At 35.9% G+C, this 20960-nt stretch overlaps 1 protein-coding gene across 1 annotated transcript in view; it reads left to right on the plus strand.

Annotated features, from left to right (window-relative positions):
- The window catches only part of SEMA3D (semaphorin 3D), a 134386-nt gene that overhangs the window by 65469 nt on the left and 47957 nt on the right, over positions 1-20960 (plus strand). The window contains exon 8 of the mRNA XM_024738496.1: positions 8281-8423. Within this exon, the coding sequence (XP_024594264.1) occupies positions 8281-8423 (143 nt within the window). The remainder of the gene's footprint in view (positions 1-8280; positions 8424-20960) is intronic.

Consider the following 20960-nt stretch of genomic DNA (forward strand, 5'->3'; position numbering starts at 1 on the left):
CTTACTTCGCTTAGTATGATAATCTCTATGGTCCATCCACCTTGCTGCAAATGACATTATTTCATTCTTTTTTATGGCTAATATTCCATTGTATATATTTACCATGTCTCCTTTAGCCATTCATCTGTTAATGTATTTAATTCTTTTTTGTGTGTCTTTTTTTTGTAAGGGATAATTGACATATCCCTTATATATCCCATATCCCATTGTATTAGTTTCAGGTGTACAACATGATTTGATACTTGTATATATTGCAAAATGGTCACCACAGTAAGTCTAGTTAACTTCCATCACCACATATAGTCATAGAATTCTTTTCTTGTGATGAGAACTTTTAAGATCTACTCTCTTAGCAACTTTCAAATATTCAATACACCATTATTAATTATAGTCACCATGATGTACATTACATACCCAGGACTTATTTATTTTGTAACTTGAAATTTGTACCTTTTGGACCCCCTTCACCAATTCCCTAATTTTAACCAGAAAATTAGATCTTTGTTGTTTATAGAGGTAACTGATAATAGCAGGAAGGGAAAACTAAAGGAGAAGGAGGACAGAGAGAGAAGGGGCCATTGCACCAAAAACAGGAAAATGAGGGTGGGAACAAAGGTAGTGGCAGTGGAGGTGGACATGAGAATATACAGCAACAAGTTATGGAAAGAGAAGATATCTGTTTGGAAATAGAAGAGTCCCAGGATATGAGGAAAAATTCAAGAGAAGATTTTGGGTACTGGGAAAACTTTGCAATGAAAGAAGTCAGTAGAAAGGAAGAAACTGAAGGAGGGAGGCAGGATATACAGTAGAAGTCTCAGTGGATTGAATGCAGGCAAGTGATTAAGAATTAGGAGACCTATTATTTCTGGTTGTAGGACATTTAAGGCAGATTGCTTAGTGGTTAATAACCAGAGGGACCATATAACCTGGTCTGCCCTGGACATTTCCAGTTTACCTTTGCTGTTCTGTAACTCTCTGAAGTGTCCCAATTTAGACAAAAATTACAGCTCTTTTTTGTGGAACTTAATTACCTAAGTTTAAATCCTGACTCTCACTTATTTGTGACCTTGGTCAAACCTTTCTGTGCATTTAAATTCTTTGTCTAAAAACTTGGCATAATAATAGTATCTGTTCCCAGGGTGTTACAAGAATTAAATCTTATAGGGGAGTTGATGGAAGGCAATTGTAAAAGCAATTCAATGTCAATATCATCACCATCATTATTGTTATTCCTGAAGGTGAGAGAGGTAGCACGGTGGGACTAAAGCTCCGGATGCTCTGATTCTCTGACATCTACTTAGCATTTTTAAGTACAGACCACCTTTTCCTTCTCTCTCTCTACATTTCATAATTCTGTGAGCTCATCCATTCTAATAGTCTTCTGTGTTCTTGTTTCCTAAAACTGTATTTCCAACCTTTTCCTGTAACTAAGTGACCTTAAAAATATTTATTTCTATGTCTTACATTGTCATCTCAGATCAAACAAAAGGAACTAGTTGCTTAATATGGGAGTAAAGATATCTAAGCCTTGGCCTTGATTGTACTACTAAAGTGCTTTGAGATTTATACAAGTTGTCTAGTGATCTTTTGCTTTAGTTTCTTCAAATAGATATATAAATATAGATATATAAAAGACTAATTGGATCTAAAATCCTGTGAGTCTAACTCAAAATTATCTTGTTTCCCCTTTCTAACCTGCCCTTCAATACCTGTTTCCTGATTTTTATCTATCTTAAGTTTCTTAACTTCATCCACTCAGTTACCTTGAAGTTATCTTTAATTTCTTCCTCTCCTTTATCTCCCTTTATTTAATCTGTCACAAAGAGCCTTTATTTCCTTCAGAATATCTGTTGACCTTGTTCTTTCTATGGCCACCATCTTTCTTTAGGTCTCCATCACCTTGTCTCTGGTTTACTGCTACAATTTTATTGTTTGTTAACTCATTTCCCTATGTCTGGTCTCTTCTGCTTCAAATTTATTTTATATAGCATCCTTCCTAGTCACTGTATTAGGCACTTTTAAAGTATTATCTTATTTAGTGGTATAATTTTGAGAGAATTACTATTTCCACTTAATAGTTGGGGATAGATTAGAAGTCAGACAAATAGTCCGTGGTTAAACAGTTATTGGAAGTGAGATTGAAACTCAGGTATGTCTCTCTAGCTCTACACACTTTATTCTTCTCATTGTATGATAGAGTCCATCAACCTAAATCCTGTTAATGTGATTACCCATCCTCTGCTCTTGCAGCCTCACTACAAATAGGGTCCACATCACGATACCATTTTGGGCAACAGCAAACTGAGGATGTGGGTCTGCATGTGGAGACCGCGGCAGACAGAGAAAGTGTGGTTAGGCAATCAATGTGGAAGACCTAGCCAGTCAGCTGTAGTCATTATTGCGAACATTTGCTGAGGGACGGGCTGGCCAGAATCAGAATAGCATGACGCTTCAGGAGGCCCAGTCAGTCAGGAGCTTCTTGGTCCATGGAAACTAGGGCAAAGCAAGGGAGAAATAATAGAAACTACATGAGATTGTTATGAGGAAGTACCCAACATGCTAAGGGAAAAGATTGGCTTTTGGGGGGAGCATTTCTCTTCTCCATTCTGAGAAGTGGCCATTTTCCAGATATAGTCAGCCTAGGGTCCAAAGATAGAGGTCAAATAGGTCATCTGGCTAGTGTCAGGAATGTCGGGAGACAAAAAGCAGTGATTACTAAAGGAACTGTGGTGATTTGGGGAATATTAGACATTATCTTATTCAACCTTACATTCCACAAATTGAGACTCAGTATGAAGAAGGGACATGTTCAGGTCTCCTAACTGCCAGACCCATCCTTCCATTACAATACCAAACTTCTGACGAGAGTATCATATCATGTCTCCTGCATCTGGGAGCTTGACTGCCATTTTAGTGGTAGTTATGGGGGTAAAGGCTCTGTTTCTTCCTTAAACTGGACCTGACACAGCACAGTAGCTGATGCAGGCTACTTGCTCTAAAGCTGCACTGTCCAATGTGGTAGACACTAGCCACATGTGGCTATTTAAATTTAAATTAAGAAAAATGAAATAAACTTAAAATTTGGTTTCTTAGTCACACTTATTATATTTCAAGTGCTCAAAAGCCACATGGTCTAGAGGCTATTGGACAGCACAGATATAAAACATTTCCATCTTCACAGAAATTTCTATTGGACAGCACTGGTCTGAAGTGTACTTTTTATTAATTATGTACAATAGCATAATCACGCAGTATAATACATATCACAGTGCAATCCACAATCACATAACGCAACAGATGTAAATTTTCTTTACTGTACCATGTAGATGTGAAGCTCACTCCTGGATTTTGTACAGTTATTGCCAGGTTGAAACAGCTGACAGATACTTGATATTTCAAATAATGGGGTCAATGTCTAATTAATTTCTCCTATACATATTACTCCATCATTGTATTATTTATTTCTGGTTAGACAGTTTGAGAATTTTTTTCTGTTAAATTTTGCTTTCTGTACTTTGATTTTTAGTTAAAACCCCTACTTTTACATGTCTGTAATAAACTCTTGTAAACAGATATGTTTAGATTGAGTGGAATACAAAAATTACATTAAATTTGCAATTGAGTATTTAACTCTTAAGATGCAGGTTTTAAATAATTAACCTTTTTAAAAATATGATTCTACAGGAATCATTTTTATCACTGAACCGCTTAGGCAGTTTAAAATCTTTGATGCTTGTGTGTATGCCCTATTTTGTTCTTTGCCCTGCCTGGATTTAACCAGTGAGATCAGCTAATCTCTTCAGTTACCAGTCCTAGGATCCTTGTCAGACTTTCTGTGGGACTTTGTCTAATCCAGTGCCAAAAGACATAGAAGTATGAATCTTGATTTCTTCTTTGAGAAATTAACCCACCTATTAAATACCTCACCAGGAGAGAGAAAAATTGCAAAGATGAAGTCTGATGGCAGTTTTAGATGAAGACTTAGATAGTTCCACACTTTGCTTTATCAGCTTAATCATAGAACATAGCAGGAAATGGGAATACAGATACATGTCAGAGCGGTTACTCAAACACAGTTGAGCTTTTATGAGAATCTGGGGATGAAACTAAGAAGTATGACCATTTGGAAAATGAAAACAAGTAATGATGCATATGTTTTTGTTTTCTTTCCTGGAGTAGATGAGAACTTTTGTTTCAAATTTTCATTTCTAACATGTGGAGGCAGTTTTCATTTGAAGTTTCTCTTGGAGTACTGTTGTCTATAAATTCTTCTTCCACAGAGAAGGATAACATTTTTCAAAAGTGGTAGGAAAAAGATATTACAAGAAGAAATAAAGGAAAGTAAGGAACTCACTATGTATTAAGTCATGGTGTAGGTGTGCTCGTCTGGGTGAAAAGAGGTTCTTAAGCAGAAATGAAAGTGATGTGCATTTCAGGCCATGAGGATTTATGCCATTTTCATTTGGCAGTGTCTCCTGGTTTCATGCTAAAAGTTCATTTGTGAAAATGCACGATTTCAAACTCCATCCCTATTAAGCCGTGTGTTTCAAATGCCACAGGGGAAAAATGTGCTATAAATAAAGCCCAGGTGTCCCTTGGTATGATTTTAAATTACTTAATTCAACTATGCATGTCATATACTGATGAAATGATATCTATTTTTACACAAACTTGGCAGCAAGTCAAAAAGGAGTTTCTATCATAAAATACTAACATCAGTGTTCTAAGACACAGGACCACAGTTGAGTCTGGAAGAAAGAAAACTCTCTATTCTTGAAACAAATATTTATTTTTAACTCAAAATTACTTATTATTTAAATCACAGAATAGAGTACTATGGGATACTCGTTTTTTCATAATTAGATTCCTTCACATAATAAATATTTGGCTTAAACACTTCTACCATTTAATTTTCTTACAGTACTCCAGAATAATTTCCTTATAGTACTTGAAAAAGAACCAACATTTACAAAAGAGTCCAGTAAAACCAACAGTCACTGAATAAACACAAGAACATCTATGTTATGTATTAGTTGAAAGTGAACAGAAATATAACTTGGAAAAGCATTCTATTTTGCCCCACTGATATTATAATGAAATTCCTGGAATGGGGACTGGTGTCATACTCTAACTTTTGACCATTTCAAATGGCAGTACCTGGCAACAACACCTGGATAATGTTTCACGTAGCCAAAGTGGGGCTGTTCTGTGTATTTCTACAACAGACTGTGTATTACCGTATTTATTTGTTTAACTTTTAGGCCGAGTACATTCTGCTGTGTTGTAGAGCTATGTTTCTCTTGTCGAACTCTGCAAATGAGAGACCACCAATCAGTTCATGGAACTGCTTCTCCTATCGGTGTGTCTGAGAAAACCTTTACAAGCAACTCTCCCTCACACTGGAATCCTTTTTACCTGTAATGATTTTCTGTTTCAAATAACTGAGATCTTATTTTCTCTCTGGGGAGAGAAGACTGCAAATTTTGTACCACTATGTTATTTTTAAAAGTATAAATTCAACTTAATCACGAAGTAGTTCTGATACTAAAATTACAAGGGTCATCGTGCTCCGTGGATAACTTCTACTTAGGTTATATTTAAGTGCTGTGATAAATTCTACTTGTGTCATCCCCATTTTAAGCTCATATATTTGTTAAGATAAAACAAGGCAATCATATTCCTGTAATTTCTGTATAGCTTCAGTTTTATCCCTTTTTTGTCCCACTCTAATTATGAAGAATTTGTATTTATTATCAGTCTTCGTTCCTCCTGTCCATACACACATCTGCATTACTGACCTAGCGTTAATGAGTCTTGTCTATGTCCTTTTCTCGTATACGAAATGGTAACCTACGGCAGTGACTCTTAAACTCAGATTCTTGTAAGAATCACCTATAAGGTTTTATTTCTTTATTTTTATTTATATATTTTAAAAATTCACATGCTAGTGCCACTGGAGATTTGCATCCAGGTCAATGGCATTGAATTCAGGCGTCTGTAGATTCAAAAAACGTGCTATAGATTATTATTAATGCCTGGTTTGTGTCGGTGGGAACCCACAGTTGTCTTTTTCTCTACTCATTGTTGGCAATCTCCTTTCAAATCATTGGAAACATCAAGACTGGGCCTTCTTCTTAGCCATATCTTGGCCATATGTTAATATTTTCTTAATGCAGATTGTAATTGGTTTGAAGCGAAGAGTCCGTTCTTATTCACTTTTGTATTCTTTATCCTAGCAGTTTTTCTTGTTGTAAGTGCCCTGAATATAGTAGGAATTAGATATATTCTTTGTTTTCATGAATTTGCTAAAATCCTAATGCTACATTTGTAGGAAATTTTATTTCCACAGAGAGTTTTTTTTTTTTTTTTTAAGAAAACATGATATATTTAAGTCAAAAATTAGAAGTGTTAATTTGTGACTACAAAAGAATTTTAACCTCGCTCAGGGATTCCAAACTAAGTGATGTATAAACAATTTAAAAGAGGGGCTGGAGGGAAAAACAAAAACAAAAACAAAAAGCCTTGAGTGGAATTGTTAATGGACCTTGCTAATTTAAGATTAATTAGAAAAGAATTTTTTTTTAATCCTGTATGATTTTCTAAAATTTAATTTTTATGTAATTTAGGACCATATCAAAATGAGATTATTGAGGGCATTAAAATCCACTGGAGTTCTAAGTTCCAGAGAAATAACAGGGAAGTAATAAAGAACAAAAAGGAAAAAGATCATACACATATTTCCTGCCTCTCTTTTCCTCTTAAGGTTTCCCATTTAAGCAGAGAATAGACTGGATGAGAGACCCAGGGTTGACCCAGAGAGGCTGGGATGATAAAGACTGAACTACTCATCACTTGGAATCAAACATTAACTTTTCCCTATTGAAGAGTCTATTGTGAAGTCTTGTTTACTGGGCTACTGACCAACTGTTCTACATTTGCAGGGGAATAGTTGTCAGTACTCCTGGAGTATCCGGCAATCGGGGCCTTGGTCAAAACTCTAGAGAAGGCAATGTTAATTTCTTTTCACCTCCTACTTATTATATTTATTTATTTTGGGGGAAACTTTTTGTCTTCTCTTGTTTCCTGCTTCTGCTTCCTAAAGAGTGCTCTTTGCTTTCTTTCAGGCATCTTGTATTTTCTACTTAATTGAAGTCCTCCATTCCTCGATAACCACTCTTTGTCTTCTTTGCTTTAATCAAAATGATTGTTTCTGAACTAGTATCTCCCAATTACAAATCTGTTACCGGATTAACTCCCAGTTATATAAAACCAAGACTTAAAAGGTCCAGTACTTTCTAAACAAGGCATTAGTAACCCAAATTGACTTGTCATTGATGCAGTGCAAAGGAGTTAATTGTATTGCCATTATTTTTTCATTTGATTTGTATCGTGGACATCTTCCCATGACAGTACATTTAGAACTACTTCATTTTTAATAACTACATGTTATTGTAACAATTGTATGGATGTGCTCAATTTTCCATCATTCTCTTGTTTGTGGTCCTAATGATAATTATTATTATCATCCCAGACATCCTTTTAATAATGAATAACATTTATTAAACCCTTATTATGTGTCACGCACTACCAGATAGTAAGCGCATTACATATATCAATTCACTTGATTATCATATCAGTTACCCTACTAGGTAGATGATATTGGTAGCCTCATATTAGGTATGAGAAAATTGAGGCATAGAGAAGATAAACAATTTGCCCAAAGTCACTTTTCCAGTAAGCGGCAGAAACAGGATATCAAGTTGGAAAGAGTGTCTTCAGAGCCAACACTGGACTTGACCCAAGCATTACTGGTTGTTTCAATTTTTTTTGGCAGTTACACAAAGTGCAACCAATAACATCATAATATATCAAAATTTGGGATATGTTTATAGTTTTTCCTAAGCTCTTCATAATGGACATTTTGGTTTAGAAGCAGTGACTACAATCATAAAAAAGGAAAATATAAAATCATAGAATCTCCAGGTTTGAAAGAAGGACTTTTCTATGTAATTTAGTTGAACTGAAACAATTGTGAATCTCAGCCAGTCGTGTTCTCACCTGATGTCCAGAGTCCTAAAGAACGTGTTCAGGACCTCTTTGGGCTAATACATGTTCCTGCTTTGTGTCACGTTTACTTGTGTATATGTCTCATTTCCCACATTTCATTCATGTGTTTATTTCTAATTCTGCTGCTAATTGTTTTACATACAAAAGACACCAGTACTATTGTGGCTGAATTATTTCAGTATTTTAATGTATAGCTTCTTTTCTTCCAAACAGGAGCAAAATTTATTGGAACTTTCCCCATCCCAGACACCTATAATCCAGATGATGATAAAATATATTTCTTCTTTCGTGAATCATCTCAAGAAGGGAGTACTTCTGATAAGACCATCCTTTCTCGAGTTGGAAGAGTTTGTAAGGCAAGATATATTTATTCCACTTAAGGCATATGTGTATGTGTATGAATAATTAACCATGTAATGTTGGAGTTAATTCCATTATTCATAAATGGTAGAATACATTCATATTATCTTACATGTATAATTTTTGAGATCCAAAAGTAAAAAGAAAAAAGCAGGATGCAAAATTTTCCAATATTACAAATTATTTTTTCCAATCCCTGAGCTATTCCCCAGGTTTGAGTTAGATCTCTTGGGCAGCTTGCTCCTTTTATTGGTGGGCTATCCCTTTGCCAGTTATTACTATTCCCAGTAAGATCCCTGCATTGTCCTGATCCATGGAAGTTAAAATGTTTTGTACATTAAATAATTTTATTTTGAAATTGAAAGTAACTTAGCATACTCACTAGAGTTCCTTAAACACTAACAAAATCATATCCCATATTTTTATCAAAACACATCACATGTAAAATTATGTATCTTTACGTGAATCAAATAAGTTGAAAATGCAGTTATATAGTCTTATTATTAAAATACTTTCTAGAGCATTAACCTAGATTAGGTTCTGAGAGAAAAATGGGATAGGAAGGAAAGAAAACAATCCAAAAGGCAAAACATTTATCTTGAAGAACACTGAAATTTGCTTTTTAATATTGCCATTTTGTATAAATTACAGGAAAACAACAACTCTATGAAACACTCCCATTTTGTGCCATCAAAGTTCTCATTTGAGTGAATACAAGCTTTATAGAATAAAAATGCTACTGGAACCATACTTTTAAGTATATTCTTTTGTTAGTTGGATTTATCTTCACTGAAATCACTTTTCTTAAATGGCCAGACACCTTCAGCATTAACTCAGTTATTAAGAGGAAGAGCTGTTAACTTAATAAATACTCTCAGCGGGAAGCTTTCTTTGGTCTTGTACAAACTTTTCATTTTCTTCCATCTGAGCCTATCACTTTTTTTTCTCAGTCTGTGCCCTCAGGCTTTTGAACACTTCGAGGGACAGAAATATAAACCGTCCTTGCGCTTAAGAGTGCTAATGATAACATGGCTTTTGAATGAGACCAAACTTGTGAGCGCAGATCATTCTTTACCTAGTGTCCTAGCCAGTAATGCCGTCCCCCACTGATCCCTTCACCCCCAGGGGACAGATTCTCTAAAAAGCATCCTCATTCTTTCAGAGTCTAAGAATTCACAGTCATTTCTCTTGAAGCCTCTCGCGGAGAGATGAATGGCCATTGCTTGGAGTAGTCGTAGCGTGTGAGTGTACTGAAGCATGCCTTAGAACAACAGTACCGCAGCCGGAAAGCTGTGCTGTGGATGGACATCATTTGTATAAATGAATCACGTTAAGTATGTCATAAGAGATTTACAATCAATTAAATGTATTTTAAGAGTCACTCTGTGATGAGCACATGTATAACAAGTGTGGGTTTTGTGAAGCAGTTCAATACTTATTTCTTGATAGGTCAAATCCATTTGATAGAAATTCATTTATAACAAAGTAATGTTTTTCCACTCATACTAAATATACTGAAAGTTACTTTTAGAGGTGGAGAAACATATTAAAGAAAAATTTAGCTGCCCCATTTATAAATTTGTATCATAAAAATATAATCTAGACTTTAAGTATCAGCCATGGGATATTTTATTTATGAACAAACTCCTATAGAGCTGAAAAGACAGAGAGAATTGTAGTACATAAGTCTTCCCACCACAAAAAAACTCTGAGGCCACCCAGCAAGATTTTGTCATGCTATTGTGTTTGGATAAAAAGCTAACAAATTGTGATATCAAATAAGGACTTGTGATGGATGAATTTCCTTAAAAAAAAAAGAGAGAGATAATAGAGGTTCTTCTTAAATTGATGTATATCTCTTTACTCAATCCCTGTCTTCAATTAACACCCTCTTCAGCATTTCCCACTACAATATGATCCACTGGTCAATGTTTACAATATTTGGTTCTAAATGCATCTTTGTAATTTCTTAATTGCCTCCCACCCTGCCCAAGTTACTAACTTTATTTATTAATTTAGGATTAAAGTGCGGTAAAAAGTGAGCACTCATAAGTGGAGATTTCACTATCGAGATTAAAAATGACTTGAAGTCTTTTAAAAAAGAATGTCCTGCAAAACAATAACAAGCTTAAATTAAAAAATAGCTTTTCAGCATCATTGTTGCTGTTATACATTATTTTCACATAAAAAATGTTCTTGTGACATTTGGGGGAACATATTTATTCCTCTCTGTTTCATTTTTTTTTTATCCCATGAGGTTATTATAATATTGTTTTTCTGTTTTCAACAGGTAGTAATGTAATGTACGTCTATGCTGTGAAACAAAATTAAGTTCAACAGATATAAACAAAGCTAAGAAGGAAGAGAGCATGCTAGAGAGAGTTAAGAGTAACTGTGTACACTGTTCTGAATTTACAGAGCTTGCCAGTAACATAAGAGTCCTTTATACTATTTGTCCCACCAGGATATTTCCACAGTACCTATTTATTTGGAAATATTAAGGTTTTGTTGTTCTTGTTATTATTGTTTGTTTTCATTTTTACCTGATAACCTTCAGGCCAATGAAAAACTGTTGACAGTTTAAGAGCTCCCTATGTCTTCAGCTACTAAACTAAAGTAAAAGTTGTTTTATTGACCTGTCAAAGACATTACTGTTAGTCAGTAATATATAGTGATTGGTGGGGAGGAGCTTTTGGAAATAAGCAAAAAGTACACAAAATGAACAAAGAATTGTTTACAGGATAAGGGTGAATCTCTTCAATTTTGTAACCCATTCCTTCATTATTTTATCATTTCATTATTTCAACAAGTAAATATAAGTTCTGTGCAAAGTGCAGTAAGACTAGACACTGGGAGGTAAGTAAACCACTGTCCCTTTTCTTTAAAACCCTAGAGTGCAGTGAGGGTAATAGAGACATAAACAGATAATCACAATATAACGTGATCGAGGTCAGACTGAGAACTCTGTGCATTCAGTGAAGCTCAAAAATTGAGTCCTGCAGGGGTAGGGGGACTACACCAAGGACAGGAAAGGAGGATAGGCATTTCAGGCAGCATTGTGACAGAGTATATTTTGTTTAAAGGACAGTGAAATCTTGTTGTCAGTGGAACTCGAGGGGTAGTGGGGAGCAATGTTATTCCATAAATTCTGGTAAATTGGAAGATAAGCAGTATTATTTTCATGGTAAGGAGTTTCAGCTCTGTTGTGTAGACAATGAGAAGTTATAAATGTTTTTAGGAAGAGAAGTGACTTGATAGGTGTTTAGCAATTAATTATTTCAAGAATATATCTGGCCTGAGAAATATGCGTGACTGGGAGACCTTTTAGGTAGTTCCCTAAAGAAAGTAGGAATGAAGAGATACATATAAGTTCAAGAGATATTTCTAAGATAGAATGTATGTGTCAATTTCTAAAAGGTCCTTAATTTATTACCACTCTTTTATTAATTGCCCGGTGTAGACAAGTGCTGTCTAATATAGAATTTTCTGCAATGATGGGAATGTTCTGTATCTGTTCTCTACAGCATAGTAGCCATGTTGACATGTTAGTGTTGACTAGTATGACTAAGGAACTGAATTTTTGATGTTATTTAACTTTAATTAATTGTAATTTAAATAGCCTCGTGTGGCTAGTGGCTACATTATAAATATAGACTCTCAAAACATTCATTTACTTAACACATCTATTGGTAACTAACCCTGTACATGGCATTGCTAAGCAGTAGTCTTATAGAAGTTTTTTTAAAAAAAGACATCATGGGCTTCCCTGGTGGCACAGTGGTGGAGAGTCTGCCTGCCGATGCAGGGGACACGGGTTCGTGCCCCGGTCTGGGAGGATCCCACATGCCGCGGAGCGGCTGAGCCTGCGCGTCCGGAGCCTGTGCTCTGCAACAGTGAGAGGCCCGCGTACCGCAAAAAAAAAAAAAAAAAAAAAAAAAAAAAAAAAGACATCACACTTGTCCTTACTGAGTTTGCAACCTAGTGCATTATACATGCATTAAACAAGAAAGCACACAGATTAACATACAAGTGGAAGGTGTGATAACTGCTATAATGGAAAAATCACAGGGTCAATTAGGAAGAATAGGTGGGCTTTAGATTGTATATGGAAGGTCTCTCTGAGAAAGTGACTTTTGAATCAGATGATAAAAATGATGAGGAAATTGCAGGGCAAAGGTGACAGGGATGGGGAAGAATATTCCAGGCAGAAGGAAAAGCACATGTGAAATCTCAGAGGTGGGAAAAAGCACTTAAGGAATAAAAAGAGGTTTACTGTGACTGGAGCAAAACAAACAAATGGAAAACTAGCAGGATGGTGACTGTTTCCTTTTAAAACATGCACGAAAGTTCAACAGAAGTCTTCAGAAGTCTTATCTCTCCTGTTCATAATTAGGACTGATTAATAACTGCAAGTATTGATTCCACGATGTACATAAAAGGCTGCAACAACTTCCTGTCCTATTAGATCCTCCATGCATTTTAATTCTCCCTCACTCCTATTCCAAAGACCTTGATACTATCCCTGTAGACAAAAGACTCCTATACTGTTAGTAATTGTGCTTTCCAGAAGATATGGCAGAAATTAGGAAAATGCACAAAGAGATACATTCTGATATTTAAGAAACACCAGAAAAAGTTTCTGGGCATAGATTTTATATTTGAACATATTGAACTTGATGTAGTTCTGGGTTATGCTGTCATAATAACCAGTTAAAAATATAAACCTGAGACTCAATAGGGTCTAGACTCAGGAATGTAGAAACAACCAGTGTATTGGTAATTCTTAAAGTCATGGAAATGTCCGAAATTGCCCAGGGAGATTTGTAGTACCAAGATCAAACAGCAAGGACAGGATCCTGAGGGACAATGATGTTTAAGAAAAAGCAGAGGAAAATGTCCACAAAGGCAATTGAGAAGAAATAGTTTGATAGCAGTTAGAGAACTGGACGAGAGTACTGTCACAAGTCAGGGATAAAAACGGTTTCAAGAAGAAGGCAGTTATCAGTAATGTCACACACCAAAAGGAAGTCAGGTAAGATTATGACTGACAGTCACATATTAGTTTTGGCAGTAAGGATATAATCAATAACTTTTGCCCAAATGATACGAATGTTAACTTGAAGTCAAATCTAGACTTACATCTCTGCTTTACTTTTTTTTTTTAGCATCTTTATTGGAGTATAATTGCTTTACAATGGTGTGTTAGTTTCTGCTTTATAACAAAGTGAATCAGCTATACATATACATATATCCCCATATCTCCTCCCTCTTGCGTCTCCCTCCCTCCCACCTTCCCTATCCCACCCCTCTAGGTGGTCACAGATACCGAGCTGATCTCCCTGTGCTATGCGGCTGCTTCCCCCTAGCTATCTATTTTACATTTGGTAGTGTATATATGTCCATGCCACTCTCTCACTTTGTCCCAGCTTACCTTTCCCCTCCCCATATCCTCAAGTCCATTCTCTAGTAGGTCTGCGTCTTTATTCCCGTCTTGCCCCTAGGCTCTTCATAACCATTTTTTTTTTTTTTTAGATTCCGTATATATGTGCTAGCATACAGTATTTGTTTTCCTCTTTCTGACTTACTTCATTCTGTATGACAGACTCTAGGTCCATCCACCTCACTACAAATAACTCAATTTTGTTTCTTTTTATGGCTGAGTAATATTCCATTGTATATATGTGCCACATCTTCATTATTCATTCATCTGTCAGTGGACACTTAGGTTGCTTCCATGTCCTGCCTATTGTAAACAGAGCTACAATGAACATTGTAGTACATGACTAGGATTAATCTCCAAAATCTACAAGCAGCTCATGCAGCTCCATATCAAAAAAACAAACAACCCAATCCAAAAATGGGGAGAAGTCCTAAATAGACATTTCTCCAAAGAAGATATACAGACTGCCAACAAACACATGAAAGAATGCTCAACATCACTAATCATTAGTGAAATGCAAATCAAAACTACAATGAGGTATCATCTCACACCAGTCAGAATGGCCATCATCAAAAAATCTAGAAACAATAAATGCTGGAGAGGGTGTGGAGAAAAGGGAACCCTCTTGCACTGCTGGTGGGAATGTAAATTGATACAGCCACTATGGAGAATAGTATGGAGGTTCCTTAAAAAACTAAAAATACAACTACCATACGACCCAGGAATCCCACTACTGGGCATATACCCTGAGAAAACCATAATTCAAAAAGAGACATGTATCTGCTTTACTTTTTTCTAGCTCACTTTTTTAACCTAGAAAATGAGGACACCCATCTCTTCTATGACTATTTTACCAGGCAAATGAAAGGCTTAAATGAGATCATATGAATTTGGATCTTGACAGATACAGAGGAAAGTACTGGAAAACAAGGGCTACTTAGATTTCTGTTTTCAAGCAGTTAACCATCTAAGAGATCGACATGTGAATAATGTGAGTACATGATCATACCACCCTAAGTTACATGTCAAAAATCATGTACACACATACACACGTCATACGTACACACTTTTGGAGTCAGCTCAATTAACTGCTTAGGAGTGAAAGAGTGGTAGTATGTGTATATTTTGGGAGCTGGGGGGTGGTGAGAGGCAGGTTAGTTACCAAAGTTTACTGAGAAGAGATGGTATTTCATCAGTTTTAAAGGTTAAAATTATTGTTATTACTTTGCTCTCATTTTTAGCAATATTTGTACTTTGAGGATAGAACTTATTTTTGGATAGAGTCAGAAGAATTTGGAGACATCTCTGGTGAAAATTATGTGAACAATTTGAACAGTGCAAATTTTGGACAAGAGATGGGAACAGAGAGATTCACTAAATAGTAAAGAAACTGACCTAGAAGATAATTGACAGCCTCAGGATAATAAGTACCTTCATCCAAAGAATCTCTTTCAAACTCAGTGTGTTTATCATTACAAATGGGAGAACACATTTACTAATGAATTATTTTTCAGTAGTGTCACTACTTTCCCGTCAAACAACTTCTTCAGTTTTCTCATTTTTAAAATAAGGTGCTTAGCCTAGAATGCTGTCTAAAGTCTTTGCCAGGCTCTATAATTCTTTGATTTGAACAGTCAATATTTTCAAGCACTGAATGGTGCACCTTACACCCTGGACTGCTCTCATGGATGGTAAATTACACAGGTCTTCGTGGAGAGGTAATAAATGCTGTCTGAAAGGGTAGGTGAAACAGCATGGAATAAACCCTCTGAAAAGATTTGTGTCTATTTATTTTGCAAGTTAGTCCTTTCTAATACTATTATTTATGATTGTGTGATGTTTATTACCGTGTGTGTGTGTGTCTGTGTGTATTTCCTTTCAAAACCCACCCTGTAAGTTAAGGTGTATAAATACCAGTCACTTCAGTGGGGCTTGCTTGCAACTTTCTGCCTCAAGTTTGTTTTGCATTATTTTGGGATTCTGTTCATTTCTGGAAGCATTGTCCATTAGGTTACTTATGCTGGCCCTCTCCGGATTACAGCTGCTGGTTATGCCAGTTCTCTTTTTGTTCTGCAGTATTTCCTTTTGTCCACGCCAGGAATTCAGTTTGGTTGGACCTTTCACATAACTTGCCTGGGGGTCTAATTAATTGCCCTTTGCTTTGATTCTACTTGCACTGTCTATTTTGATATATGATCCTATTTGGACAATTACTGCCTTTGAAGATTTGTGTTTTTAGGCTGATGACACTTTCTGTATTTATTGATTTCCTCCGAGTTGCGGTTTTTTTGCTTACTTTCAGCTTCTGGCTTACAACCTAAATGAGAGATTTAGAGCCCACAAGTTACAGATGTGCTTTTGCTTCACTTCCATCTGTTTTCCTGTCAGAAATTCCTAGGCAAGGATTAATACTGTTGGCCGTAGCTTTTAACACTTTTTAAAAAATTTAATGAACTCTGATCCTACCTGAAAAAGACTGCGGAATATGCCTAGATTTGCCTAAATTTAATCTGTTAAATCTTAGACACTGAATGCTTTAGCACAGTGTATTACCCAAGTCCTGCATTTCTAATAATCTTTACAAGTTTTTGAAGTAGTTAGAAAAACATGTTCTCCATTTCGATTCTCCAGTGGCAAATCAAAAACAGTCATGTCTAAACACTAGAGTTCTTTTTAAGAAAAAAATTTTTTTGCCTTGAAAGTCTATTCAGAAGTTATCCCTTAAAAACCACTGTGTGCAATACCTGCCGTACAAGTTTTTTGTTTGTTTTTTCTTCTCCCCTTTGAGATGTTTGAGTTTGCCTAGTTTTGTTTCTTCTACTGCTAAGGTATTTCAAGATTACTAATAGATAAGTAGAAGACTCGTTATTATTTTCCTTTTATGCTTTTATTTTTAGTGATCATAACTTTTTTTGCATCTCAATGAAAGAATTAAATGAAATATTGTTAGGACGTATTGCTGAAGAAGATTCATAGGCTGAAAAAGAAAGTACAACATAGTTCTCTCGTTTGATTCAGTGGGTTTAACTTCACTATCTTTCATGAGTTCATTTAATGTATTAAAATATCCTCACTTAAGCTCTTCCTCTCAGTATAACAGTGTATTTATATATATATATATATATATATGACTTTTATTTTAATGTATATACATGTCCTCCTAATGAGCCTCCTGGGAATCTTATTCTGGGTTTGACTTTTTGTTTCTACCACATGATGGTAATAGTTTCAAACTTCTAAATAGGCCATCCTGCATTTGGATTATCCTTATCATTATTATTGACTTATACAGCCCATACAGACCATCTGTATTAAGTTTACAGAGTTTCTAAATTCTGTCCCTAGAAATAACTCAGAGAAAATTGAGGCAGCCCAGAGAGAAGTACATTGAACAATTGCTCTGAAATGTCAGTTGCTGTGATCTTACTTCAGAATTTCCTGGTGCAAACGGGTCTTTAGGTGATTTGAAGATATATCTGAACACAAGATTATTTAAAACCTGCAAGGTACAGCAGTTATTCTAAATAACAAATCAGATAAAGAGTATGAATGATGTATAGAAATACAACAGGCATTAAATCAAAGACAGAAAAGTATTTAATTGCCCTAATCTTTTTTTAATTTGTAAAAAAAGATCAGTAGAAAGCCTGTGTGTTTGTCTCATGTGATAGCTTCAGTTACGGAAAAACAAATGTTTTGTATTGTGGTATTTGGATCACACTTCACAAGAAAGTGGGTAGTGTTAGTTCAAGATAAAATCTCTGAGATTAAATGTTATTGATGGGTAGAATGTGGGAGAGGGGTGCACAAACTTGCAAAGATTATGGTTTCTGAAGTGCTTCAGGGAATTCCCTTCTCTTGTCTGCACAAAGATGCAGAAGAGCTCCATTAGGCAAAGTAACTAAATTTTAAGCAAAAGAGAATTTGTAACCTCTGACTTCACCATCAAACCTTTTTTCTTTTTTTAAGTGCTTAAGGTGTACTTATTTATTTGAAAAGTCTGGGGTCCTTCAACTTAAACTAATTAATATGGCTACAAATTTCTGAACGCACATCTCTATTTTAATAGAATATACCATGTTCACAAATGTCTTAGAGGTTTCATTGATTTATAAAATGTTCATGATTTAAGAGCAGAGGAGCTAAATGTCAATTATTACACTTTCCAAGAGCTTCTGTTTCTCAATATAAAGGTGAAAATGACAATATTTATAAAGTGCTGAGAGATCCTTGGAGAGTATGGTATATAGAGATAAAATCACATTTAACAGATGAACCCAGCATAGTGACCCGAAGGTCAAAAGATACACTCAATAAAAGTTCACGTGTCACAGCTTGTAGCTACTCTACATGTCTGTGTAAGATTTATAAGGACTTGAGTTTGCTATGACAGTAGAAGGAAAATGGAGTCACCATTAACCTGCCTCCTGACTGATCGCCCCATTAGGAGATAGCAGCATTAGATCACAGTATTTCATAATATGTAGCCATCACCCAATCCAATGATTCAGAGTTAATTATACTTTAAAGCTGCACAAAGACTGTAACTTGTGTTTTGTCTTTCATTTAAAAAATTTTCTGTTTTCATTAATCACTTAAAAATTAAGAAATATTGCAAACATATAAAAAGCTATAAAGAATGGGGAAACAGGCAACCTCTGCACTCACCACTCAGATTGCACACATGTGGTCGGGCTTGTTTACATTTAATTTCTTTGCTACTTTCATCTGCATCTTTGCGTAGAGGATGGCAAGGCTTTTGGCAATCTGACCACAAAGAAGCTGTGATAAATAGAGTGGAGACACACAGAAGTGACCAGTGACTAAAAGCTGCTGATTTTGACATCTCAATAATAAATCTATAGTGTTAGACAGTTGTGTTCTTTAGAATTTCACAAAAATAAGCAAGGAGGTGAGAGTTTAGTACAAAAGTGGTTACTTCCCTTTCAGCCCTCTTCTGGGCTTAAAGTTCTCAGCGGGGGGATTTTGTGGATTTGCAAACAAATGCAGGGACCGAGAGCTGGTTCACAAAGTCAGTCAAGTGACACTTCCCTGCAGGAGAAATACAACTCCTTGTGAACTGAACTTTGCCATCCCAGGTCATGCTTCTGGATGTCTGTAAGAGTTACTATCCAGTCATTAAATGCTTATAATCCATTCCTGAGAGCTATTATCCCAGAAACTATACTTGTTTTCCCGTTGACAGCAGGTGGCTTTCATCTTTGACCTGGATTTTTGTGCTTGTTTTTATCTTTTTATTCCTTGAGAGGCCACGCACAGCAGCTAGATGGGTAGGTGAGAGCATTTAAAGATGCTTTTGTTCAAAGGATTGCAATTTCCATTTGTCAGGTTGAAAAAAGTATGCAGGTACAGTATAAACCTCTTTTTGGCAAATTTGGAGCTAATAGAGTTTTTTCACGGTTTGTCTTAAATATGGTGATAATTGCAAATAGAAAGAGGGACGGTGTTTGAAAATGAGCCATTTCTTGTCACTTTTATCTAATAATGTGTTGAAAAGAGAATGTGATTGCTCGTTTTTTTTTTTTTCTGCGGTACGCGGGCCTCTCACTGTTGTGGCCTCTCCCGCTGCGGAGCACAGGCTCCGGACGCGCAGGCTCAGCGGCCATGGCTCACGGGACCAGCCGTTCCGCGGCATGTGGGATCTTCCCGGACCGGGGCACGAACCCGTGTCCCCTGCATCGGCAGGCGGACTCTCAACCACTGCGCCACCAGGAAAGCCCGATTGCTCGTTTTTATGATGAAGTAGTAATATGTACAATCGTTAAAGGGATGTTATGGAGCAAATATTTGATATTATCTGTTTATTCACTTAGCAAAATAATTTGAATAACTGCTCTGTGCTAGGGGTAAAGCAGTAAACCAAACATGGTCCCTGGTATTATATTCACGATAGTTGATATACTTCTTTATGCATATTGAATCAACACTATTTTGTAGTATTTATTACTGACTCAAAATATACAAATATAAGCGATGAAAATTTTATAAATACTATAAATATGTAAGAAGATGCCTTAAAATAGACTTTAGAGTTCTGCTTAGTACAACTAGGGCTCTGCTAAAATAAAAACATATAGAGGCTAGTTATGATAATTTAAAAAGATATAAATCAAGGGTCAGGAGAAAGATGAGGAGATAAGTTATCTTCTATTTTTAAATTTATTTAAAAATCTCTTTCTTTCTGAATAATGCCAGATAACACATTTTGTCACTGGGATCTTTCTGTACGTTAACATAGAATTCATTATTACATTAGGAGGAAGCATCAGTATTAACATCTGGATTTATATTTATTAACTGATCTGAGGATATTAGCAGTAGAAATAAAAGTCATGTCTAGGGCTTCCCTGGTGGCGCAGTGGTTGAGAGTCCACTTGCCGATGCAGGGGACGCAGGTTCGTGCCCCGGTCCGGGAAGATCCCACATGCCGCGGAGCAGCTGGGCCCGTGAGCCATGGCCGCTGAGCCTGTGCGTCCGGAGCCTGTGCTCTGCAACGGGAGAGGCCACAACAGTGAGAGGCCCGCGTACCGGAAAAAAAAAAAAAAAAAAAAGTCATGTCTAGAAAAGTCTGCCTTTGCATTTGCAGACATAGGAAATCATTTAATAGCTAGCTGAAATATTATTTTTATTATTGAGCAATGGTAAATAATAGAGGCACCATATACAAAATATAAATTTAAGAGCAGTTACAGACATGTTTGTTTCTAAAGCATTATTATATAAAATATATATTCATTTTCTTCACTTCTTTGCTAATTACTGAATCTTTTAGTAATTCTTGTGTACTAAATTACATGCAGACACTTTGGCCTGGTATCAAACCCTTCCTTGATCTTACCCCAGTTTACTTTCGTAACATTTTCCTCTATTTCAATTTATCCCAGTCTTAGTCTAAACCAAATTTGTCCTGGTTCTCCATACATGTTCTGAATTGTTTCACCAGCTGTTCTTTCCCTCATCTTTCTAGCATCTAGAATGTTTCCTGAACCAATTTCTGCATGTGTGAATCCACCTGTAATTTTAGACAGTATTAAACCTTGTAGGTCTGTCCTCATTTTCCCAACAAAGAAAT

The sequence above is a fragment of the Neophocaena asiaeorientalis genome, unplaced genomic scaffold (assembly GCF_003031525.2).
Source record: "Neophocaena asiaeorientalis asiaeorientalis breed wild unplaced genomic scaffold, Neophocaena_asiaeorientalis_V1.1 scaffold89, whole genome shotgun sequence".
Lineage (NCBI taxonomy): Eukaryota > Metazoa > Chordata > Mammalia > Artiodactyla > Phocoenidae > Neophocaena > Neophocaena asiaeorientalis.